The sequence below is a fragment of the Ambystoma mexicanum genome, chromosome 3p, assembly GCF_040938575.1.
Source record: "Ambystoma mexicanum isolate Mex_15411 chromosome 3p, UKY_AmexF1_1, whole genome shotgun sequence".
NCBI lineage: Eukaryota > Metazoa > Chordata > Amphibia > Caudata > Ambystomatidae > Ambystoma > Ambystoma mexicanum.
Window position 1 is genome coordinate 1,232,793,247 of NC_090925.1, and position 26,800 is coordinate 1,232,820,046.

Sequence of the window (26,800 nt, forward strand, 5' to 3'; positions counted from 1 at the left end):
AGTAAAGTGAAATTGACTTGACTTACCTTTTCTCTTTGTAGGTCCAGCACACACCATTTTGTGTGGAGTGCTGAGGGGTTAACCTTGTAGCCCCTTATCCTACATTTGCATGTCAAAAATGTGATGTTACCCCTCACTACTTTAAATGGCTGGTGGCAGTGGTTGCATTTTCCTACCATTGTGCTTTTCTATAGCAGGCTAAATCCTCAGCTGCAGTATAGCACCCATGGGTGACCATTTTGTCAAAATGGCCCGGTCTTTTTTCGCCATTTTCTGTTTGTGAGCTCTTTCTTGGGTTTTACTCTGTGTGCCACCCAGGTCTGAGCCCTTTGTTCGTTTTGCCTTTGGATGGCTTCAGTACTGAAACCCACCTCTGCCTCCAGTGTGTCTGGAAGGGCAGGAAGTGAGGGAGGTTCCCGAAACTCCCCTGTCCTTTGTCTCTAGGAGTCCCTGAATTCAACGAGTCCTGATTGGCTGGCTAACGGTCCTTTCACCCTGCTGTGTGATTGACAGTCTAGGCTGTGCATGAATGGAAGGAACTTGCTTAATAAGTAAGGGTTTTGGGACTAGAGGCAGAGTCGACCAATGTGAAGAACACCCGACGAAGAAGCCGTGAACGAAGCTTGCTGCATCCTCCTGGACCTTTGAATTGCCTGGTGAAGCCCTGCTGCTGTGCTGAAACTCCTCTTTCTAAATCGACAAGAGAAGCTCCGGAAGGCACAACTTCTTCTCTTGGGTTAGTGGGACCAACTAACCACAAGATGTACTCTACTGGATCCTCTTCCCCGACTGGCTGTACTTCTTTGCTGCTGCAGGAACAGAGTGCCAGGGGCCAAGAAATCTGTAGTCGAGTGCAAAGTCTAATCCGGCCAGAAGCTCCAGGAGTCTTCCAAGGACCCTCCAGAAGCAGGAAGACCAGAGCTCGAGTCCCTTCACCAGAGTGCTGGACCCAAGGAGTGGAGGAAGCCCAACCAGTATCCAAGATCAATGGTGGTGCTGTTTACAGCATGCTGAAACCGCGAAGTGCTGGTGATCCGAAAAGAGCCTGTATCTGCCGCATGATTCCTCCAGACGTCCTCTATCTTGTCCCCACGACTGATGCTCAGGAACCCATCGCTGCAACAGGACAGAATCCAGCTGGACCACTCTTCTTCAAACCAGAGGTACTGTTCAGACTGGGGGTGCTTACTTCAGTCTCTTTAGCTTTGCTTTTCCCAGTTGAGACGTGCTGTGGCTACTTTAGATAAACTTGTGGATATCAGAGTTGAAATCAATTCTAACAGTTTGTGACCCTAAAAGTGATTTCTTCAAAAACTCTAACTTGGTGCAAGACTTTAATTACGAAGTGCCTCAGCTCCATAGGCTGTGCTCCAATTGACTTTGGTTGTCCTGGCTCCCTGCACACTCTTCTAGTCCATTGACTGATATTTCTGTCCCTTAGAGGTGATTACCTGTTTTAGACTGTTATTACTGGGAAAAGTTTTTGCCTGGACTTCATTGGAAGATTTGAAAGTATACTCACATGCCCAGAGTACCTGTTAAACCTTTTACCTCCCTCTAACCTTTCCTTTCTGCAACCTCAGAATCTGCAAAGTGTACTAGTGATATATAAATGCAATTACTGTCCTTGTGAATGAAGTCACCTCTGGGTGTAGAAAGTGTGTAAAAAGCATCTCTAAAGAGTATCTACTAAACTTACACTGATTCAGGAAAAGTATTTTAAAGTACACTTGATTGTTACAGATCTTGCCCTTTTTAAAAAACACTTAGTAAAAAAATTGATGTTAGATAAATAACTATTACTGAAACATTGAGTATAAATGTTACTTGGCTACTTGTATTTGTGAATTCCATTGCTACAGCTCTACAGCTCACACTTACCCCTCTTGAGATCGGCCTGGCTGCTGAGTTACACTACCAACTTGTGAAGTAGAGACCTATACCAAAAGCTGGGTTACCTAATAACAAGAGGACAAGTGTTGTGTTGTCTCGCACCGTGTTCCTACATCAATTCCTGCACAACAATTAGTTCTGTAACTAATGCTCTCTTGGCTGGTTCTATTTTTTACTATTCTACAGTGTTCTAAAATGGATCCAACTGTATTCTAAAAGTGAAGTGCTAGTGCTCTGGGAGCACACCAAAGTGAAGGTGCATATATTCGTAGTTAAAGTTTTAGTGTGTTACTCACTTGTGGTTTTCCGTTGCTAAGAGTTTGTCGAAGGCCTATATAAATAACTATTGTGCCGAACTTGTATTATTAAAAGTGCACTGTGTGTACTTTGCTGAGCCCTTCACCACTCTCACACTTAGGTCTAACTTGGGCTATTCAATCACAATCTCCAGATAGAGATTGATTAGTCATTAGTGTCTATCTGTTCATCAGGGTGGCCTGCCAAAATCTGTCCACAGGAGTGATTTTGAAAATCCATTTAAACACTTACTATTGTCAATGAGAGAAGATTGATAACTCGATGCAAGAGCCAAAATGATGCAGGCCAGGTCAGCACATCTAACTGCCAGTTTCATCATCCAAAGGCCTGAAAAGTCATTCATTGTTCCAACTGATCTTTAAGGCACCTTTAAGATCAGTTGGAAGGTGCCTTAAACTCCTCAGCCCTGCCTTCTCTTCTTTTTGCATTGATGGTAATACCATCCCTGCATCCACCCATGTGAAAACACTAGGCGTCTACCTGGATGCTGAATTAAATATTCAAAAACATGCCAAAGCCATTGCTTCCTCTGCAGCCTACTCTACCAAACTTATAAACCTCTCCAGGAAATTCCTCACCTTCACCAATTGCCTTACCTTAGCCAGAGCCATCTTAGGTAGCAAACTAGACTACTGCAACCCACTGTTTACACAACACTGCACCCACTTAACTCCCAACCACATTACCAAGAAACAATGTGCGCCATCTCCGCTCCTCATCAGCTCTGAACATACCTAGATTTGCTAGAAAGAGAGCCGGGGGCTCCCGCTTCACCACCATCGCCCCCACACTGTGGAACGCCCTCCCTCAGCATATCCAAGATGACCGGCCAATGCACTCTTAATTAAAAAAAATGTAAAACTTTGTTGTTCAACACATATGTAATATTGGACTGCCCTCCCTACTCTGAACTTGACTCACGATCTATGATGCAACACAATTACCTATGAAATTATTCTCCTCCCGAGATGTAATGTAACCACTTTCTTGTAATGACCCAAGTCCTATGATGCAATGTGACTGCTACACTATTGTCCATCGAGTCCTAACTAGGTATCCTTAGCGCCGTGATATCTGCGGGTTTGGGCGATACCAACAAAGGTGGTACTGAGAAAGTTGAATGACGACATACTGATGGCAATATGAACGTGATTGAAGACTCTGCAGCCAAACTAGCCAGCAATGCACTATTCTTTGCTCCCAGGGAAATATGGTTACTTTGTCCAGTGCCATTACCTTACAAGCAAAACATTCTATCAGCGCACACCATTGGTAAAATTAATTTGCCGTCTATCACAGTATCATACTTAAACACTTTGGGTGTAGGGGAGGACTATGAACCTTGGCACAAAGCCCCAACATACAACCAAAATAGTGTCCAAAATTATAGACACTCCTGTCCACTTCACACCACTATTACTGAACAACAGTTAAAGCTTCAAAACAATAATGTGCAATTTAATGTATCAACAAAAATGCTGAATTTCTAAACACATGAAACAGCGTAAAATCTGCCTATACAATTTCTTACACAACTTCAACATAAATGCACATTCCTTTTAGATGGAATCCTTCGTGCTCAATGCGTTTCGGGGTTAGACACCCCTTCTTCAGAAGCGAAAATCTGTAAGTGTACACAAAACAAACCAGTTCAGACCCAGAATATACTCATATGTAACAAACTTTCACCATGTTTTGTCATGCAGTACATCCGCACCTTCACCAAGGGTGTATTGTCCCCTTGCAAAAGCACCCCTTGAGTGACTCACATAAGCGTACCTCTTGAAACCAAAATACCTCAGTTCATTACTTTTTAAAGGAAGAAGGTGTTTACCCAGAGATTGTTAATCCACATCCTTTTCTTTACAGTGTAGCTTAACTGCTTAAATAGAGCCCCTCACACAAATGTGTTCACCAGCCAGTGTACATATTAATATAATTCCCTTGAGACGGAAGTGTAATCACTTTCTACCTTCTCTAGTGCACCAACTACAAACGAGGTGTAGTCCACCTACATGTGAACAATGCATACATTCAGTGTTACTCTCTATACACTACGATAATGAGTATATACACACACAGACACACACACATTAATCCATAAAGTAAAGGAGTACCTGAAAATTCAAGAAATCACTCTTATATAGAGCAGCTTCACTTGTGTTGCTGCTGCCTCAACAAAGTAGTGAGGAACATCAAAATTCGTAAGTGTCACTCTGCTCGCGTGCACTGGATAACTCTCTTTGCACCATTTGAAACTACCTGCAAGCAGGGACCTGTATTAGCCTTTCCTATTAAAACATGAGACTCAGTCAATAACTGACATGGTTTAAATGAAGCAGATTCTTACCGTGCCCACAGGGGGCAGTGGGATTTCATAAAAAACAAATGATGAGCCACTTGACTCGTGTTACTGGTCAAGGTTCGCAGGGGTTAATATAAAAACGTACAATGGATCACTCTTCTTGCAGTGACCGGGACTACCTGCAAGCAAGAACACGCATTAGCATTTACTGCTCGCAACAAGAGAATCCTAATCAGCGGTCTACCTTACTTAAACAAAGCAATGTCTTACCTCGCCCTTAATGAGCATTGGAAGTGGACTGCTTTCAAATCACAAGTCGATACGGCATACTACGACCTGTTCCTCACATCTGAGCCGGCGGAAAACTGAACGTGTCACATGAAAAATCATGTGATCACGGTGTGAATCTCGCGATGAATAGGCTCCTTTACACACAACTAGCACACTTCCTATTATTACAGCCAGAGCCTGATGTCTGAAATTCCAACAAACCACACTGCAAACCCGAATCCCTGATTCTGTAAAAATAAATCCCTTAAATACTGAAGAATATAAATAAATAGCGGTGTTCATAATTAAAACGATATAAAATAGAAAAAATAAAACAAGAACTAAAGGAACCAAAAGGTTGAGGCACAGAAACCTATGTCCTAATGTGATGGAATGGTAAATAAAAACTGCCAGTGCTCGTATATTCCTATAAATTAAATATCTTGGCCAAGAACGGACAAATATATACAGAGGACAAACACTAAAAAGAATAAAGCAACAGACAAGTGAAATATCATTAGACCTAGTGGCCGTTCACTGCTTATAGTCTTTACCAGAAACTTGTCGTATAGACCAGTAATTGAAAATCCCACAAGGGGGGGGGGGGGAAGAAAAACTAAAATCAAGCACATTAAAATCAGGTGGATGCTTTCACAAATCACAGGATCTCTCAAAGCAGTTCAACGAGAACTCCTCATTCATGCCCCTAGGTTTGACTGTGTACAAAAGGTCAATCCAGAACATTTCTCTTTGCAATAACAAAGTATTATAGACTCTGCCTCTTGCGGGACATTTCACTACTTCTACGATGGTAAATTGAATTTGAGAAATCGAATGTCTAAGCTCTTTAAAATGTCTGGTCACAGGTGTTTTTTCATTAATGTATCGTATGTCGGACTTATGTTCTGTGATTTGTGAAAGCATCCACCCGATTTAATGTGCTTGATTTTAGTTTTTTTTCTTTTCCCCTCTTGTGGGATTTTCAATTACGGGTCTATGCAACAAGTTTTTGGTAAAGACTATGAGCAGTGACTGGCCACTACGTCTGATGATATTTCACTTGTCTGTTGCTTTATTAATTCATTTTAGTTTTTGTCCTCTGTATAATGTATTTGTCCGTTCTTGGCCAAGATATTTAATTTATAGGAATATATACGAGCACTGGCAGTTTTTATTTACCATTCCTTCAAATTAGGAGTTTCTGTGCCTCATCCTTTTGGTTCCTTTAGTTCTTGTTTTTCTATTTTACATGGTTTTAATTAGGAACACATCTATTTATTTATATACTTCAGTATTTAAGGGATTTTTTTTTACAGAATCAGGGATTTGTGTTTGAGGTGTTTGATGGAATTTGAGACATTAGGCACTGGCTGTAATAATGATAGGAAGTGTGCTAGTTGTGTGTAAAGGAGCCCATTCATCACGTGATTCGGAACGTGATCACATGATTTTGCATGAGACACATACGGACTATTCGGTATTGCGCCGGCTCGGATGTGAGGAACAGGTCGTAGTATGCCTTATCAAATTGTGATTTGGAAGCAGTCCGCTCCCAATGCTCATTAAGTAAGGTAGACCACTGATTATGATTCTCTTGTTGCGAGCAGTAAATGCTAATGCAGGTTCTTACTTGCAGGTAGTCCTGGTCGCTGCAAGAAGAGTGATCCATTGTATGTTATTATATTAACACAGGCGAACCTTGACCAATAACACTAGTAAAGTGGCTCATTTGCGTTTTTTCTGAAATACCACTAGGCCCCCTGTGGGCGAGGTAACAAACTGCTTCATTTAAACCATGTCAGTTACCGACTGCTAGTATGTTGTTGCAGGAAAGGCTAACAGGTTCCTGCTTGCAGGTAGTTTCAGATGGTGCAAAGAGAGTTATCCAGTGCACGCGAGCATAGTGACAATTACGAATTTTGATGTTCCTCACTTCATGTTAAGGCACCAGCAACACGAGTGAAGCAGCTCTATTTTCTTGAATTTTCAGGTACTCCTTTGCTTTATGGATTAATATGATATACTTGCTCATTATAGTATTGTATAGAGAGTAACACTGAATGTATGCATTGTTCACATGCAGATGGACTATACACCGTTTGTAGTTGGTGCACTAGAAAAGGTAGGAAGTGATTCCCGTCTCGAGGGGGTTATATTAATATGTACACTGGCTGGTGAACACATTTGTGTGAGGGGCTCTTTAAGCAGTTAAGCTACACTGTAAAGAAAAGGATGTGGATTAACAATCTCTGGGTAAACGCCTTCCTTAAAAAGTAATGAACTGAAGCCATTTGGTTTGAAGAGGTATGCTTATGCGAGTCATTTAAGGGGTGCTTTTACAAGGGGGCTGTACACCCGTGGTGAAGATGTGGATGTATTGCATGACAAAACAGGGTGAAAATTAGTTGCATAGGAGTAAATTCTGGGTCTGAACTGGTTTGTTCTGTGTACACTTACAGATTTTCACTCCTGAAGAAGGGGTGTCTAACCCCGAAACGTGTTGAGCATGAAAGATTCCATCTAAAAGGAAAGTGCATTTATGTTGAAGTTGTTTAAGAAATAGTATAGGCAGGTTTTTCGCCTGTAACATCTGTTTAGATATTCTACATTTTTGTTGATACGTTAAATTGCATATTATTGTTTTGAAGCTTTGCCTGTTGTTCAGTAATAGTGGTGTGCAGGGGACGAGAGTGTCTCTAATTTTGGACACCATTTTGGTTCAGTGCCATTACCTTGCAAGGGGTTACCAGGACAGCTTGTACATTTCTCAATTGAGAGAACTAAATGGAAGAGTGGCATAGGTACAGTGAGGCACTGCTTTACGTGATGAGCCATGCAGCGCCAAGGGACCACTCCGGTGGTGATAGTGCGCGGTACAAATGTCCTTTAACATTAACATGCCCCAGCATTTGAGGCTCAGTACCATATGGACTTATTTGTTTAGTCAAGCCAGGTCGTATGGAATTGGAATGCTATCCACTGCGTAATCGAGTGGTGCACTTTGAGTTACTTGGGTGAAATGAATGCACAGTATGTATGAGCATGCACCAGCGGCTATTTCCAAGACATGTATACTGCAGTAACTATTACAGTAAACTGTTGCAAATTGATTGTGCTACAAAACATGTCTTAAATGCAAGACTCTGGCATAGGCTGGCTGAGCAGCGAGAAAGAAGTAAAAACAGAAAATAGGTTGTAAAAAGAAAATGTGGTGGGGCAGTTCTCATTTCACAATTGGTAGGCGAAAATGGGAACACAAAGGTGCGCCCGCATGGATGACAGTTGAGCAACAATACTCACAAATGGGTAAAAGACTGCACGAAAGTTTGCTACAAACAGATGCTTGGAAGTAGTTTTCAGGTGGCAACATTCTATGGCTGTTCTCGCACAACTTGGGAGTAGCAAAGATCCAGGACACAAGTAAGATGCATGCTAGGTTTCCCCTTAAAGCATAGCAGACTACTAAAACGCTCATCGGTTTGGACTTGGTGCAAGGGCGTCAAAGAAGGATGCAGAGACAAAAGGTGGCATAGTTTTGGTTATAGACTTATTTGTGTGAATAAGAAAAGGTCCCGACTATCCCCATCTGCTAAGAGGGGTTTCCATGCCTCAAAACTAATACTGAAAGTCTGGCAGAATATCTGTCAAATTAATCTCTACCGTCCTGTGTCACAACCTACTTCTACCCCACACACTAAAACTAGAAGATAAACTAACAGAAAGTTCCTTCCCCAGGAGAATGGCTCCGTTCTCCCGCTCTTGGATAGTGTCCAAAAAGAATGTTCTCTTACAACAAAAAGTGCAAGGGGGAATGACTCCCTTACCCTGGCTTGTGGATTTCACCCAGTCTTTATACAATTTCACATCCAGGAGAATGGCTCCCTTCTCCTGGTGCAGATCTATACAATTTCCAATAAAAGCAGGGTAAAGTACTCCCTTACCCTGGTGTTTCCAGCACAACTCGACGCGAAAAAGGGGACTGGGGTGTGGTGCCGGTGGACAGGGTTAAGGGAGCTGGTGCTCCCAGGGCCGCACACCAGTATATTTAAAGGGGAAATGTCTTTCTGGTGGAAAAGAGGTTCCGTTCCCGTCCCTCGCGAGGGATGCCCATACAGGATGGAGGAAAGGGGGTAGGACGTAGGAATAGGGTCACAATCCTCCATCCTTTTTGGGAATTACAAAATACGGGGAGTACCAACCCTTGTTCCTCTCCGCCACAGGTACCGGTTCTATAGCACCTTTCTCTAGCAGGGTCAAAGTTTCCTGCACAAGAAGCGAATCCGGAACTTTGAAAGCGTTTCTCCCCGGTGGATATCATGTGGCCTTTTTTGAAAAGGTAGGCAGTAACCTTGGGCTACGGTTTCTAGTGCTAAAGCATCCAAAGTAATGCCACACCAGTCTTTCAGATGCTCAGTCCGTCTGCCTCCCACCAGGGTTTTGCGAGTCAAGGCCTCAGAGTGGTTTTGAGGCGGCTGAAGCAGCAGCTGTGAGTAAAACTGCTGCTGCTTGGGCTGACTTAGCACCTACCTCTCCCTCGTCAAGGACCCATATGAAACGCACAGTTAATGGGCTTGGACCCATAGCAAGTTGGGGGAGAACCGGAGAGAACATAAAGGGGTCTGGGACCTACAGAGAGGAAACAGAAGTTAAATAATTCGGAGAGACCCAGGTTATCTCAGAGATCTGGTACGGATGAGAAAGAAAGAGGTACAAGAAGCTGAATAAAGGCTTTGAGGACCCATTAGACACTTAAACGAATTACAAGTTCTACATTTTAGTCTGCACCAGACTTGGCGTTACAAGTTTAAGTGGGAGAAACAAACAATTGAGAGGCCCTGACACCACTCTCACTCTCCTGAGAACAAGCATTGACTGTAAGCCATTGCTACCTTTATTGGGTTTTGTGCTAACCTCTCAGAGTTCCCCGTTTGCTATAACTAGGGTGGCCTCCTAAAATCTGTCCAACAGGCCAGATTCCTGAAATCCAACTAAACAGATGGTATCAGGCTCGACTTGGTTTCATTTATGATGAATCTTAATTTTAAAAAAGCAAGTCTGTTTGTTTTCTGAATGTTTTCTATGCATTCTGCCTGTGACTCCCCTGTCATGAGCCAGTCGTCCAGGTAAGGGGAGATGGGGAGGTTATCCCTGCGTAGGTGAGCTGCTACCACCACTTGCACTTTCATAAATACACAAGATGCCAATGCTATTCCAAAAGGAAGTACTTTTAACTAGCAGTGTACCTTTTCTATCTTGAATTGAAATTTCTGTGAGTGGGAAACAGAAATATGAAAGTAAGCATCTTTAATGTCGGTATACATATTCCCTTTTTTAGAAGAGGGAGGACTTCGTGTAATGTTGTCATTCTGATCTTTTGAGGCTTTACGTATTGATTTGCTGCCTCAGGTCTAAGATTGGTCTCAGTGTTTTGTCTTCCTTTGGAACTAAGGGAATACACACCCTTGTTTACATGGTGAGGCTTGACTCTGAATGATGTCTTTTTGAAGGAGTCAACTTTCTTTTCTAGAAGCTCCAGGTGATCCTGCAGCAGCTTTCTGTTGCTTGGTCGCAGGTTTTATCAGCTTGATACAATACCACCTCTCCATTGTGTATTGCACCTATGAGGAACCAGGAATAAGACTCGGACACCAGGGAGTCATAGTTTTGGTCAAAGACTTTCATTAAAATAAAAGGGGGTGGGGAAATGCCCCTCTGTCCCTGCGCTACAGGGGTTTCCCTACATGAAACCAAAACTAAGGGTCTGTCAATATCACAATGTCTAAAGCACTATTCTGGCCCTCACACTCTAACAAAATAAACTGTAAGGTGAAATGGGTAATGTCTTTGGCCTTGAGTGGTTTATAAATGTTCAAAAGTAAACTGTGCAACGCCAACACAAAAGTTCCAGAAGGATAGCGTTCCTTATTCCAGAGGGCGGTTCCGTTCCTCTAGATTTCTCTTCCCTCTGTTTTATGTTCAAATATATTAGTTCCTTGAATTTCTCTTAATCCACGATGTAACTATTCCACAAAAAAAACTTCTCTTCATCTTGTTAGGATACCTGGTGTTCTCTCCAGTCAGGTTTTCACTCCTCATTTCCTTGGTTTTACTCAGCTTTTGGCTAGTCCGGATATATCTTTCTCTGGACCCATTTAACTAATGTATTTCTTAGGCACTGTTCAGTTTGTCCTTGCCTGCTGTGTTTCCCTGCCAGGACTTTCCCATGTAAACACTTGCAATTGCCTGGCATACTCTCATGCCAGGGCTTTCTTTAAATGCACACACTTTGCAGCTTTATTTTGCCTGGTGTACTCTCCTTCCAAGGATGTCCTCACATGTGCTCTGCCCACACTTTCAAATGTAATATTTTCTTTATCCAACACAATACCTGCCGGGTACACTATCCTGCCAGGGCTTTTTTTCTATGTGTATTGTACACACTTACAGAACTTAAAGTCTCCTACAACTCGATCGCATTCCCTTTTAACAAAAGGTTCAATATTTCCTTCTCTTTCTAGTTTTTTTTGTATAATTTACATTTATTCGCCTTCAGCATGTCTGCCCGTATGCCTCTGTGTCCCTGCTTCCTTTTCACTGACTCACTGTTTCTCCCTGGCGTTATTTACTACTCCTGCGGTCAGCCGGTGGTGATCGTTCGGCTGCTCTTCCCATCTCGCAGTCTTCTTTCCTCGGCCAATACGATCCTCGCGGTTCCTGCTGGGCTCTTCTGCTTTCCATTCGGCTTCGGCAAGGTAAACGCTGCCGATCCGCACCTGCAAATGCCCAGGAGCCCTGAGTTAGCTTCTGGCGTTCTCGCAGCGTGTCTCCTCTCGCAGTCAGCTTTCCATTTCTGTCTTCTTGAGCCGGATGGCTCTACGACAATCTCTGCAGGCCCACAGTCTCTCTATCCGTTTCGAGAGAAGCAGCTTTCTTCTGCCAACAACGCTGCAGCTTCTTCAGCCAGAATCTCCCTGCACTGGATACACTCCTTGGTTTCCCTGAGTGAGAGTCTTCGGTTACCTTTGGGCTATAGACCCCTGTTGATGCCCAGGGGTTCCCCTTCGTTCTGGAGGTGGCAGACTGGTCCTCTTGGCTCCTCCAGCACTTCTCAGCTCACCATAGGCATTTTGGGAGCAATGATTCCCAATTATCTTGGCTGGAACAGCAGTCCAAAGTTCCTTCCCTGTAACACACAAATTCTGCAGCCAAGTCCTACATTGAGGGCCTTTCTCACTCTTCCCGAGTCTTTTCTTGCTTTTATACTGACTCTGGCCAATAGGATTTTGGGAAAAACTAGACTCCTGTATGTTATTCTTACATGTAATACTAAATAGCTCCATTCTTCTCCCTCGTCACAGTACTGATCTTATAACTCTCTTGTGAGTCATTGGGGATCTTTTTCGTCACAGTACTGGGAAAGTGATCTTCAATCACAGGATACTCCTATTCTTCCTCGTCCCAGCACTATTTAGGGAAATGGTAGAAGTACAATCCACTAGTAAATTAGGGAGGGGATTGTCCTTAGGGTTGGAGGAAGGGGGGGGGTCTATGGTACCTTGAGTTGGTTTTGGAATCTGGGGGAGATTTCTAACGTCTTACTACCATGTGGCAAGAGGGATTGGGGTATTATAGGGGTGTTATTAGAACCTGATGAAAAAGGGGCATTCTGTGTCTCATCTGGCAAGTCACCTTTACTTCCATGAGGGTCGTCTTCCCCTCTGTGATCCTCCCTCAAATAACCACCCCCAGGGTTCGGATCAGAGAGCATCGGCCTCGCCCTGGCCACATATGGGGAGCCCCCCCCCTGGAAGAGGTGATGACATTGCCAGATTCATCACACACTCCTTGATCATATGTAATCCCCTGCCATGTGTGGGTGAATGTTATACGAAACTCCATGGGGTTTGCATGAGAGGTGACGTGGATGCTGAAAGCCAGTTGCTGGTCTGATTTTGTGCCAATTGACCTTGTGGCTGTACAAGTGTTGGGACAAAAAACCTTGGTTTGTTTATCCCCCCGCCACTAGATTGGAAAGACCTACCTGACATTTGATTCAGTGTTTTAAGTGCGTCATGGCCCTTCTTTGCTCTTTCTCATCGATCTGTTCACTGAAAAGGCACCCTCCTCTATGGGTTTGTTTAGCATAGCTTGAGTCTCTGGTTTAAAACCTGAGCTTCTAAGCCATGCATGGCATTTTATCACTGTTGTCCCTGCAATTTGCCACCTTATTGTGTCTGCTGCATCAAGTGTGGTCTCGATTATAGCGTTTGCTTACTTCTTCCCTTCTGCAACAGTTGCCCGCACGTTTGCAGGGACATGTTTAAGCAAGTCCTTCATATCATCCCACTGGGCCCTGTTGCATCTGGACATTAGTGCTGTTGCGTTGAATACTCAAAAGGTAACAGGCATTTGTTGCTGCCATTCTTACAAAATTATATATCCGCCTACTTTCTTTGCCTGGGGGAAATTCTGTATTGGTCATGGGTGCGTTTGTTCTCTTCCTAATGGTAGTGACCACTAGGGAGCCCAGTGCCAGTTGAGCTTTGATGTAGACTGGGTCAGAATTAGAAGGTTTGTGTTTTTTCTACCCCCGTGGGTTAGCAGGTTTTATGGAGTTAGGCTTAATTAGCGATGGGTTCACCTTTTTTTAATGGCCGACAGCAGTGGAATGCAATGGAACACCATTGTTTTCTACTCTAATAATAACTCTATAAAGTCCTTATCTTCATCTCATTCCTCTGTAAATATAACAAAACATTCAGTAGCTCTTTGGAAAAGAGAGCAACCCCAAAGTGTATTTTATGAAGCAAACTATTGGTAACTAGAACAGCCCAGCTCAATTTGGGCACACAATCTCTGAAAGTCTTGAACCCCTTACCAGGATCCACATTCAGATGGGTTCTGTGCTCAAACCCCACAAGCAGATCTCGTGGTGGTCCGCAATCACCATCTTCCAAGTGCAGCCTCTGCATCGCTTGAACCCCAATGTTTTTAAAAACTACAGGCTTTACTCCGCTAAACAGAAAATGACAAAGAGAAACATTCTGAGTAGGAGAGAGCATTCCTGATGCAGCATGCTTAGGGCACAAGAATAAGGAACAAAGTTCACGGGCCGCGATGTGCCCTATATACACACACGCACACAATGGAAACCATTCATTCCGGGCTGAGGAAGGGACCATCGAAGCTTAAATCGGCAGAGGCGCAATACACCCCCTACTGGGAAAACAGTTTCCTATGTCAACTCCGCCAGTGAGGATAGAGATCAGAAGATGAGGTATTTGTCAGAGGACATATCTATTAGAAATTTAGTTTTCTCACCACGGTCTTAACCCAAGCAAAAGTCTAATTGTTTGTGTGAATAGACATTGGTGTCATGTGAAGGGCCTACTTTTTGACTAGGTCAACCCTAGAGGTAGGTGCTCAAGGCCGAGCCACTGTTAGGTGTTCGAGGTTCAGGGCATCAACTGCAAATTCCCACTTTTGAGACTGATCGCACAGAGTCCAAAGACTTTGTATGGTTGTTCTGAATGATGTCCGGGCATGTTCACCTTGGGCTAGGCGGAAGCACCATCAAGGCTCCCGACACTTTTTTCAGATTAACAAAACGCAAGTACAGTTTCTCAATGGCTTTTCCTACTCAGACATCAAGCTTCCACTTAATGGTGAGAGGGTTTTCAAACTTAACACAGATTGAGCTCACCCGTACCTCCAGTGTCACCCCGCTTCAAACATTATATCCCAAAAGGAGCAGTCAATATAGATGTTGATTTATCCACCAAACCTGCAGTCATAAAACTTCTTAAAAATATAAATTCACAAGTGACAGCCCTAGTTTAAGAGCCCTACAGGCGACTTTCACTATCCCCATTTTCTTATCAACCCTTTTAGTGCCTTGACTGTCAACAAAATATTCACCTCAACAGTCACCCCTTTTATTTACTCATTTAGGAAGTGTATGTAATAGACCTTTAAGACATTAAAGTCGCTAAACAAAAATACAGGATAATGCAAACCATTCAAAAATGTAACCATGTCACGCTACAAAACCTCAATATTGAATACATTTCTGCTAGGTCAATATGTCGAATCTGAAAACACTGAAATTTCTCTTCTTCGCGTTTCCATTAATCTGCCATAAATAGCATGGCATACAAATTACACAAGGCCTTTTATTCCAACATCTAAAAGGACTATGCAGTTATTGTGCAGATTTGCAGACTCAAAGAAACAATGTTTGCACTTACCTGCACAATGGCTCCTGTGACAGGAGACCCTGAGGCAGATGATGGCCTGTGCTGTGAAAGCTGTTTAGAAGCCCCCTGTGTCCCATTCCCTGCACCACCAGGCAGGTTAGTCCTATTTGTAACATTTGAATTAACGTTGCTCCTAATCGGTACATTCACACTTGCTAGGTTCACATTACTCCTGTTGATAGGTCCAGAACAAGGATTGTTCAGCTTGGGAGCAGGGCTTGGTGGTTTAGAAGCAGGGCTAATATGCTTAGGTGCAGGGCTTGGAGGTTTTGGGGCAGGGCTTGGAGGTTTTGGGGTAGGGGTTGGCAGCTTGGGAACAGGGCTGGGCAGTTTAGGGGATGGGCTAGGTAGCCTGGGGGATGGGCTAGGTAGCCTGGGGGATGGGTTGGCTATCTTGGGGGCAGGGCTAGACAGTTTAGGGGCTGGTGTGGGAAGGCTTGGGGCTGGACCGGCCATTTTAGGGGTGGGGCTGACCACCTTGGGGACAGGGCTCATCATCTTGGGCAAAGGGTTGGCCATCTTGAGAGCAGCATTGGCCACCTTGGAATCAGGATTTGCCATTTTCTGGGTGGCATTAGCCATCTTCTGGGTGGGACTACCCATCTTCTGGACAGGGTTGGGAACTTTGGGGGCAGTGCTGGGCATCTTAGTGGCAGGGTTTACCATTCTGGGTGCTGGGTTTGCCATCTTTGCCGATGTTTGTGATGATTTCACCGGCTGAAAAGCAGTGTGGTTAGATGATAACATACTTATGGTTGGGGATTGCCGGTTGATGTTATTTCCACCAGGCTGTTTTTGATGGGAGGTGCTCTGGGCAACCAGTATGCTAGCACTGGAAGAACTAGGTGTAGTTGAAGTTTTACAAGATGGAGCCATTGTATATGGAGATTTGAATGCAAGTGTGGCTGATTGATTACACATGGATTTTGCCAAGTAGTTCGTAGAGGTAGAAGAACTTGATGCCCGAGAAACCAGCGGTTGAGAGCTTTGGGGACTGCTTCCTGAAGAGGGTGCTGAAGAGGTTTGGCGGTGCTTCTCTGGTGTTTTCGTCACCGGAGTTGAAGAGCAGATGTGTGGGCTATTAGTCAATCTCACCACCGGATTAGCTTGTGATTTGCAAACTGTGGCTTGCAGAGGGGATACGTAGGTCTGCTGTATAGATGTCTGTTGATGCATCTTTGTCATTTGTGATGTGGAGGGCGAGGAGGAACTCTGAGGTAACGATGAGGAGGAAGAGTGAACGTGGGTCTGTGAGCATGTAGTGGATGAAAGAGAGGAAAGAACTGGAGTCTGTAAGGAGGAGCATGGTGATGATGCTTGTGCTTGCGTGGACGTAGAGGAAACCTGAGCCTGCATTGAACGTTGTAGTCCTTGCTGAAGTAGTTTGGCAGGCAGTGGCTCAAGGGAGACCTTAGGGTTTTGAATGGATGATCCAGCAATAAGCCCAGAAGTAATAGCAGCATGGGCTGCCAGATCATGGGGTTTCTTTGGAACAGAGGCACTTTGTCCAGCAATGAGACTAGATGAGTGAGGAGTATGAGCAGGCTCTGCCTTTTTTGGTGCTCCCAGTGGTAACTTGCTCATAATAGTGGCCAACTTCTCCTCTCTAAGAGTAGAGCGTGGCCTAGAAGTGGGAGTATCTAGGCTGGAGTTGACGGCTGCCATCTTGGTCCCATTAAGCCCTGTCAAAGTATCACTCACTGAATCCATTGAGGGTGCGTTGAAGGGCAATTCACTATCAAGGGAGTCATCCAGGCAGATGGTCTCTGAGGCTGGTATGCAGTTAGAGCTTAAGGGGGTGCCAACTGGAGCAACTGACATAGGGGCAGAAACGCGAGCTGCGGTCACCAGTGGCGTAGAGGTCTTCTGCTCCTTTTTTGGGCTCGACTCCTAAGAGAAAGAAAAAAAAAGATTCAATCATCCGGCAACTAAGGACTGAATAAAAAGAAAAGGCAAATTAAATGAAATAAATAATCGTTAATTGAGTCAAGTAGATTTGCATTCAGGCTATCTTTTCAGTCTGCCTCTAGTACAGGTCTATTAACATTGTGAGCTTTCTAAACCCCCACAGAAGGCGCATTATGTTTTTAAAGATTTATATTGTCAGCCACCCAACTACCTCCCTCCAACCACCCTAGCTGGCAAATAAGATGGCATGAAAACAATTGTAGCGTTTTACTCCTTTTCCTTAAAGAATTCCTCCTAAAACAATTCAACTGGCAAGATCATGTTCTTTTTTTTCAACAGGAAGACCAGAGCAGTCATTCTACTGCCAGCACAGCACATCAGAGGAGAAATGCAGATGGACAATCGCCTTCATATATTTAAAGTTGCAGAATCCAGAGATGTAGGAGACCTCTCACTCTTTAGTGCAAGGCCACATTTTCCAACTTCACAAATTAATCCCCCCGGCAACATCACCAACAACAAGAGTTGAGTTTAGGTTACAATGGCACAAATGTGACAAAGGAATAAAGCACACACAGACGCAGTTGTTCAGTGCTTAATGTGAGCCTGATCAGTCCTGGCACCTGAACTTTATTTTTTACAGCAGTGGCACATGTTATTCATTGTGAGCTAAACCGGGAGCTCTGGTGTCCTTTTTTATGGGGGCAGAGTGGCGGAAGGACTAAACTATATGTATCAGCAAGAGTGCCACAAACCAGCTACTTGTCCTTGCCCACAGAGGTGTCACACAGTCATAATCAAAATATTTATATATCTGACAGAGCTAATCTAGACAGGGATACCAAAATATGTAAAACATATATTTTAATATGATCTAATAAACATTCGTACAAAACATAAAACAATTTATAAAAGACCAGAAAAATGAATCGATAAAGTCAAGAAATGGCACATGAGACAAACCTGTCGATCACAAATTAATCTTGGCAGATGTACGTGAGGTTAGTATTTCTACGTGGGTGAATGTACATGTTTATCAATAGCTTATTTCACCATTCTTTCTTCTCATTATTAGCATGTCTACACTTTTTTTTTTTTTTTTAACAGCAGTATCGTGTCGACCATTTCATGTGTTTCTAGGTCCAACCGTTTTTCTAACTGCACGTGCGTTGATAAATCTATATCACGTGTCTTGTGCAGCTGTATATTGAGAAATCTTACCTGTGATATAAGCATACACCCAAATCTATATAAATCTGCAAGTTATTTTCACTACACATGTATGTCACATTTATGTATGCATAACTTAGAAAAAACCTTTTTCTTCAATGTAAAGAAAATGCTGCAAAACTATAGGTACAGGCAAGTAATGCCACCATGTTGCAGTGTTCAGCCCTGTTTTATATATTACATGATCCTAGTGGAAAGGGGTGAGTTGGTCAGCATGGAATGCATTTCGAAGTACTTTGAGAATCTGCTTGTTTGTATATCAATGCTTTAGTGCTTTCTGAACTATGCACTGAGAACCATGTATAAGATTTGCATAAGCAATTCACAGGATTATTTATTCGGAAGGAAACTGTGACCCCTGTTGGCGAAGTGGAATTGAGCATTGGGTTTATGTAGCAGTTAGTTTACTAGTTATAACATTCTTGAATAGGTTGGACTATTCATTTCACTCTCTCTGCTTTGCTGGTGGGCTATCGTTTTTGTACTACACTAAAAGACAGAAAGAGCTTGCCTGTTCTTCAGATTGGTTTTATTCCTTTCATAAAAATCCTGACAGCTCTGCATGTCCAATGTGTGAAGAAATGTTTCTGCAGCACTGTGTTCCTTTGAAGAAAATAAAAAAATGGCACCTCAGCTTGTTTGGCTTGAAACTTAGAAAAACATTTTGATGAAAACATAGTGTGTTAAAAAAAGCTAGTTTTCCTTGTGAATTGCGAGGAAAGGTTCTTCCATTGATAGGGCCAGCAATTTGCTTGCCACTCTTATGGAATTCACTGCCAGTAAACATTTTTTTAAAAAAACACCTCCATAGTAAGATTCTTTAGAAAGCATTTATGTTTAGGTGCAAGTCGGTCGAACGGTATTTAAATGCAAAGTGGGTGTTAATTTGCAAAGGGTAGTGTTAGTAAAGATTTTCTTTTTGCAACTTTCCCAACATAGATTTCTATAGAGACAGTTTCTTTTTGCTTGTTTTTGAACCTTGTCCGGACATTTGGAGGTTAGTAAAGCCTTCTGGCTTCCCTAGTCTGTTTTGCTAATTTTTATGGGGAAACCTGGAGAGTCCCCAAGACCATCAGTACTGAGAGACTGTCTCTTTGTGAATTCTTGTACGATTACAATTGCACACATCCCCTTACAGTGAAGTGCAGTTATGATACTTTGTATCCTTATATCTATTTATATAATGGCCTTTTGGTTACTTTAACAATGTGCCCAAGAAAAGCTAGTGGCAGCAGTGATATTTTTCTCATGCACGTTTGCATTTACCGCTAATGATATATTATCAGGCATTTATAACGCGCCTACACACAAGTGTTTCATGGCTACTAAAGGTGGCTAAAACCCCAAGATGGCTATGCCACAATGTTTTTTGCTTGTTCTTTGGCCTTCTTAGATCAGGAAATGCCTTATAGGGAGGTTTGTGTGTGGGTGTGTGTGGGTGTGTGTGTGTGTGTGTAGAAATGTGTTAATTTCCTCCACCTTAGAAACCCGCAGCAACTTTGCTGGATTTTGAGGACTTCATTTTTTAACTTGGATAGAGAGACCCTTAATCCCACTCATGTATTTTAATGTGATTTTGAACTCTGTGTTCCTTTTGGTTGTGGAGTCTGACAAACTCCGTAGGCATCATCATTTACATTGTGTCACACGGCACCTTTCTAGACCCAGCACGCTCTGGGGTTACCAGGGTTACCTAATATCCCCTTTGTCTAGCTTCTCATGTAACATTTTTTATGTTACCCTTTTCTCACTGAATGGCTGGTGGCAGTGGTTTAATTTTAACTACCGTGCTGTGCATTTACTGCAGGCTGCGTTCGCAGCTGCAGTAAAGCACCCAAGGGTGTCATTTTTGTAAAAATGGCCCCCGTATTCTTATTTCACCATTTCTTTGTGGAAAGGTCCTTCTTGAGATTTACTCTGCGCGCCAAACCAGGTTTGGCCCCATTATTCATTTTGCCTTTGGCGGGATTCACAAGTGTGAAGCCCACCTCTGGCTCCAGTGTGTCTGGGGTGGGCAGGATGTGAGGGAGGTGCCCGAAACTCCCTGTGCTTAGTCTCCTTGGAGACCCAAATACAATCTGTGGTGATTGGCCGGCTGACTGTCCAGCAACGACAGCCACCCTGCTGGGTGACTGACAGCTAGGCTGGACTGAATAGGAGAGAACTGAATAAAAGGCGAGGCTTTTGGCTTGGAAGGCAGTCTCGACACACTGGACAAAGGAACCGAAGAAGCACTTGAAGAGGACGCTGGCTGCAACTCCTGGGCCGTTGGTTTGCTTGGTGAAGCCCTGCTGCTGTGCTGAAACTCAAAATTTATATTGACAGAGAAAACCCTGCAAGGACGACTTCTCCCCTTGAGTTGGGGGGACCAATCAACTCCAAAGTAAGCCATCTGTACATCCTTCTCGGACCTGGTTGAATTTCCAGAGTTGCTGCTGGAAATCGAAATGCCAGGGAGAGGAACACCAGATTGTGTGTGTTGATTTTAAGTTGGACAAGTGCTCCAGGAAGATCCTCCGGAGTCCCAGGAAGCAGGACTGACAGAGCCCACTCAGAGTGCGGTACCCCAGAAGCAAGGAAAGTCCATCTCGACAGCCAGAAACCGCGGTGTTGCTATTTGCGGCAGTCCCGAGAAGCTGAAACACTGAAGTGCCACTTGTTGGAAAGATTGCCGGTTGCGAGCAGTGACCGTCCCATTGCAGTGCAGGAGTCCCCAGAAGGCTTCTCTCTTGTGCCCATGACTGAGGCCCAGGAACAGTGAGATCTGCAGAGCTGCACAGGAACAGAATTCATCTGCTGCACTTTTTCTTCAATACAAAGGTACTGTAAAGTCTGAGAGAATGTACCTCTTATTGTAGAGTTGCTCGCATCTTCTACTACTCACAAGTCTAATCAGCTTGTGGCCCTACACTTGATTTTTCTTTTCTTCAAAGACTTCTAAAACATTGTGCAAATACTTTTCTACTTACCTACCAGAGGTGCTTCATCTTATATAAGACTTTTGCCCATTGTCTTTGGCCTAGCCCGTTATACTGAATGACTCTGCTGTAGGATCCAAATGTATTTGCCTGCTTAAGAATATTTGTGGTCTCTTGTTGTTTTAATAACCTTTTCCTTTTACCAACTTCTAACCTTATTCTAAATGCAAACAGGAAGATATTAATGTCCCCAGCACCCTAGCTATTGAAGTCACCTGAGGGTGTAGGTTGTGTCTGTGGGCCATCCCAAAAGGGTCTTCACTGATTTTAGAATATTACGAGTGTGTATTTTGAAGTGTATTTGAGTGTTACTTTTATATTGCTCCCTTCTGAAGAAATCTTACTCGGACTGATAAATTGTTTATTCAAGAAACCTTGTGTATAAGTGTTTATTTGAATACTTGCCACTGTGAATCTCTGTGTAACTCCCATACAGCTCACATTGACCCCTCTTGAGATAAGCCTGGCTGCTCAACACGCTATCAAAACTGTGTAGTACAAGCGTATGTTTGTTTATTTGTAGCGCGCGCCAGACCCGAGGGTATCTGGGCGCGTGTTCAAGAATTCTTTAAGCTTACAATTTACAGTTACAGGTTACAGTTACACATTCCAAGTAGTTACAGGATGCATTGACAGCAAGAGGATGACAATATACATGGTTATGTACATAGGTATTTGTACACAGAGGTGTATACACAGTATACATTCAAAGTCAAAGAGCAAGGTGGGGTAAGCGAGGGATATTAACAGACGGTTCAGACGTGAATGGTTCTAGTGTCGGTCAGTTATTAGTCATTTTCTTTGAGCCATTTGATGCAGTTAAGTCTGAAGTGTGAATAGGATTGGTCAGACCTTAAAGAAGATGGGAGGGAGTTCCATAACTGGGCCACTTTGACGGGGAAGCTGATGCCTCCGGCTGTGCTCAATTTAAATGGGGGCACAACTAGCTGGTTGGTATTTGCTGCTCTGGTGGGTCTATTAGAGGTTCTTCTTTTGAATCTTTCTGTTAGGTATTTGGGGGCTAAGTCATTAATGCTTTTGAAGGTTAGTGATGCTGTTTTAAGTTTAATTTTGTCAGCTGTGGAGAGCGAGTTAGATTGTCTCCTGACATTTGAGATATGCTCTCTTCTTGGGATTCCTAGGGCGGCTCTAACGGTATTGTTGTGCAAGGTTTGGATTTTTTGCAGCGTGTGTTTATTAGACCCTATGTATAGCGCGTTGCAATAGTCCAATTTGGATAATAACAGAGCTCTAGATAGGGTGAGGCAGCTGGTAGTGGACAAGTATGGTTTAGCTGCTCTAATCAGCTTACAGGTGTATGCGGTACTAGAGGCCATCACACTCATCTGCTTTGTTAGAGAAAGGCAAGAGTCGAGGTAAAAACCTAATGTTTTTACTTCTTTTGCTACTTTAATGTTGTTGCCATCTATAATTTGAATGGTCATCGTTCAGGCTTTTGATATTTTGTGTATTCCCCAGTATGATGAGTTCCGTTTTGTCATCATTCAGGCATAGACCAAGACAGGCTATCCATGCCTGCATGATGAGGTATATCTTGTTCACCAAGGCCAAATCCTGTTCATAATCCCCCGAAAGTGGGATACGAATCTGAGTGTCATCTGTATAGTTTGTGTAGGTGACACCCAGAAAGTCTAGATCATCAAACAGGGGCTTCGTGAAAATGTTATACATGGTTGGAGAGACACGGATCCTTGGGGGACGCCACATGTGATGGGTACTGGGTCAGCCGCTGCAGAGGTAGAGAAAACCCTTATGGTTCTGCCACTAAAGAACAACTTGATCCATGCAATGGCATGTGTGGAGAAGTGGGCCGCAGATTCCGGGTGGGTACAGAGCACATCATGATCCACCAAGTCAAATGCCGCTGAGAGATCCAGTAGGAAATACCAAATACCAAAGGTTGGGCTTCCTATACCTGTAGTCAGAGTTGTGTGTAGTGCACCCAAAGGGTACTGCATACAAACTTTGCCGAACACCGTTGACTCTGCGAAGGACGGCAGGAGGCCCCACTGTGGTCTGTGACAGATTCCCGAGGACCCTGTGCCACTTCTAAGACACTGAATTGAGTGCAGCTGCTGCGTGGCGACACTTGGTTTCCTGGCGGTTTGGCCCTTGCCCCCTACCCAGATGCCAGATAAACATCACCAGAGCAAAGGCAAGCAATCAATGATGGACGCTTATGCCCGAAAGGTAGCACTAGGTACGGAGAGGATGCCTAAGGCCGCATAGGGCGGCGGGCATATGTAGACGATGGGCCAGCAAGAGGAGAATCATATCCTTGCGGCTATCGCATTTGCTGAAAACATGCTCCGAACAAAAAGTGGATGCTGTGATACTGGATGTGGATCTACTGAGGCAACACATGCGGTCACTGTCGGACCGGATTGGGACGGTGGAAACACAGGTGTGTGAAAACACATCGAACATCACTGCTGCCCAGGCGCAGGTGTCTGAGCAGATGAATAGAGTGAGTGTCTTGGAGCGCCGAGTGGAAGATTGAGGGTCGAGCCTAAAGGAACAACATCAGAATTCTTGAGCTGCCGCCAGAAGGGGAGAAAGAGAATGATCCGACCACCTGTGTTGAAAATCTACTCTTGCAAGAAGGGGGTCCTGGGATGCTGACACAAGGCTTCACAGTAGAGCGCGCACAGGTCGCTGGCCCGAAGAGCACCCCCGTCAGCCACACGAGACACTTGATTGCGAAGATCATTAACTTCAAGGATAGAGAACACATTCTGGCTTTTTCCAGGGCAGAGGGGAGCATTGTGCGAGTGTTAGCGATATACACCGACTACACTATGCTGGTGCAGAAGTGCAGGGCTATGTATGGCCCCACAAAAGAACTGCTGCGCAGAGCAAACATCTGATACATTTACCCGGCAAAGCTCAAGGTGCTCCACAATGGCTGGTCCCACTTTTTTGAGGATACTACCACAGCACTCTCCTGGATGGAAGCAATGGGCATTGCGCTGCTCCCGGAGAGAGGGAACGCCCGTGACACTGCTGTGTTGAAGAGGGGGCGAGCATTGCCACTATAATATCTTAGGGCAATACTTGCATAACAATGGGCAGGAACAGCCTGTTTAGAGTACACCAAATCTCTCCATACCTGGGCGGCTGCCTGCGTTGGATGTTGGGACACCCCGAAAGACCTTATATTTTATGGCATTTCATGGCATCACGCTGCTGTACGCTGCCCTTGGCAAGGGGGTAGGGGGAAGAAGTGGGGCCCGAGTATGCATCATGAAACTGGGTCTTTGGTTTCTGGTTTTGGAATATGGGTTTAGGTCGGATTCTCCATGGCTCTTTTTGTTCCATCAACTTTCCGAGAGTGCGGTTGCGCTCGTTGTTACTAGGTTTCTATGTTTTTTGGGAAGCATGTGGGGGCAGAGCACAACGGGAGCAGGAAGTCTGGCGGGAAGAGGCTCCCAGACACTGATTCCGCAGCGCATATTAATGACACTGCAACAATGGAGGAGGGTTCTTGCGAGGCTCGTAGGTGGAAAACGAGGGGTGAGAACTTCCCTCTGGCGCAGGGATGGGTCAGTGGGGACGACTAGGACCCGGATGGTTTTGGGATATGGTTAGTAACTTGAAAATCATCACATGGAACGTTAGGGGCCTCAATTAGATATGTAAAAAGACTCAGAGTGATTGCTTATTTAAGAAGGGTGAGAATACATATTGCACTTTTACAAGAAACACACCTCACTGCAGATAGGCAAGAAGTGATTACCAGGATGTTGGGGGGAAAGCTGTATGGCAGGATGGCCTTCGTACAAGGGTTTTAGCGAGAATAGGGTGGTGTGCCTCATCAACACTTACAGCCCCAACAATAATGCTAAAGTGTTTTTTAATTCTCTCTATTCCATAGTGACCAGGTTCAAGGGGGCAATGTGGATCTGGGGAGGTGATTTTAACTGTCCATTTAACTTTGTGCTGGATAGGTCAGATGATAATTACCGGAAATCATCTCCTCTGACTAGGGTTTTGGGTTCCATACTGAGAAATCTAAAATTAGTGGACATTTGGAGGTGACATACAGGAGGAGAAAGGGGCTACTCACTACGCAGCACTGTCTAGGGTACACACCTGCTTACATCACTTTTTACCAAGCAGGAGGTTGCTGAGGAATTCACTGCCACAGAGTACAAGGCTAGTGTGCTCGCTGAGCATACACAGTTGATCGCGATTTGGCAGATGACCTCCCCTAGACCACTGGTTCCGACCTGGCGCCCAAGGGTTGAGGCTCTACAGGATGGGGTTTTTAGAGGATATCTAGACGATCGAATAGAGGAATATTTCGAGAACAGGGGCAGTGTGGCCAAGTCTGGTACTGTACGGGACGCCTTTAAGATGGTGATGAGAGGGGCCCCAACTGGTAAAATGGGTGGGCTTTGGAAGAAATTATTGGAGGCCCTTTCCAGCACAGAAGCAGCAATTGAAAGGGCAGAGTGCAAATCGGAAGGGGTGGCTAACGGCAAAGGGCATTTACTGGCCCTGCGACAGAAGTGTATTGCTGAATGGGAAGGCCTTGGCAAATTTGACTTTGCAAACTACACTCGGAAGTTGCACGCAGAGGGCTACAGGTCCGGCAGACTGCCGGTGTGGTTATACCGTAGGGAGGCACCAAGGGAAATGATTTGTGTTATACGAAATGAGGGGGGTGAAGTCGTTAGGGCACAATGTGGGATAAATTAAGTCTTCTCCCGGTACTATGAGGACTTGTATACAGCGGGGGCGGTTGGTAGCATGGGGGACATCGAGGAGGCGTGGGCTCGGATAGCGCTGCCCAAATTGGATGAGGAGCAGGTGGATATACTAGACGCCCTGCTTACTATTGATGAGATTGTGTCTGTAATAATGTCTCTGCCGACAGGGAAGACCCCAGGACCAGACAGGTTGCCGGGGGAATTTTATAAAACATATGCAGTAACATTAGCGCCAAGACTTCAAGATGTTTGAGGAAGCGTACATAGGCTATTTGCTCGCCTGTAATCAGAGAGTCTGTAATTGTGCCCGTATTTAAGCCAGGGAAGCCGCCTCTGGACTGCAACTCTTACAGACCGCTTTCCATGATCAATCAGGATTAGAAGATCCTTACCGCCTTGTTAGCCAATAGTTTTAAAAGTGTGATCAGAGACCTAATGCACAGTGAACAGATGGGATACATGCCGGGCAGGAACACTGCGTGGAACTTGCAACAACGTCATCATGTGATTGATCAGGCTAAGCAGCTTGGTGTGGACTGTGGAGGGGCCTCGCTAGATGTGGTCAAGGCATTTGAGTCTGAGGTGGGATTTGCTATACGAGAACTTGCATCACTTTGGGGTGGGACCTGGGTTCCGGTGGTGGGTTAGACTCCTTTACACTCAACCCCGAGCTAGAGTGCGGACTGGGAGGCAGATCTGAGGCCTGGGGGCTCAGTAAAGGCACTAAGCAGGGATGCCCATTGTCCCCGATGTTGTTCATCCTGGCCCTGGAGCTATTGGCTGCGAACGGACTACGCAGATGCTGGCATCTTGATTGATGGGGCCACACATCTGATTTTAATGTATCCTCCATGTCCATTAACCTGATGAGAATGTACCACACATTCTAGATGGCAGAGCAGTTTGCAG

General features: G+C 44.4%; 1 protein-coding gene across 2 annotated transcripts in view; it reads right to left on the reverse strand.

Annotated features, from left to right (window-relative positions):
* The window catches only part of UBN2 (ubinuclein 2), a 1,320,634-nt gene that overhangs the window by 400,301 nt on the left and 893,533 nt on the right, over nt 1-26,800 (reverse strand). For both annotated transcript variants that reach the window (XM_069652705.1, XM_069652704.1), the window contains exon 14: nt 15,034-16,932. In XM_069652705.1, the coding sequence (XP_069508806.1) occupies nt 15,034-16,932 (1,899 nt within the window). The remainder of the gene's footprint in view (nt 1-15,033; nt 16,933-26,800) is intronic.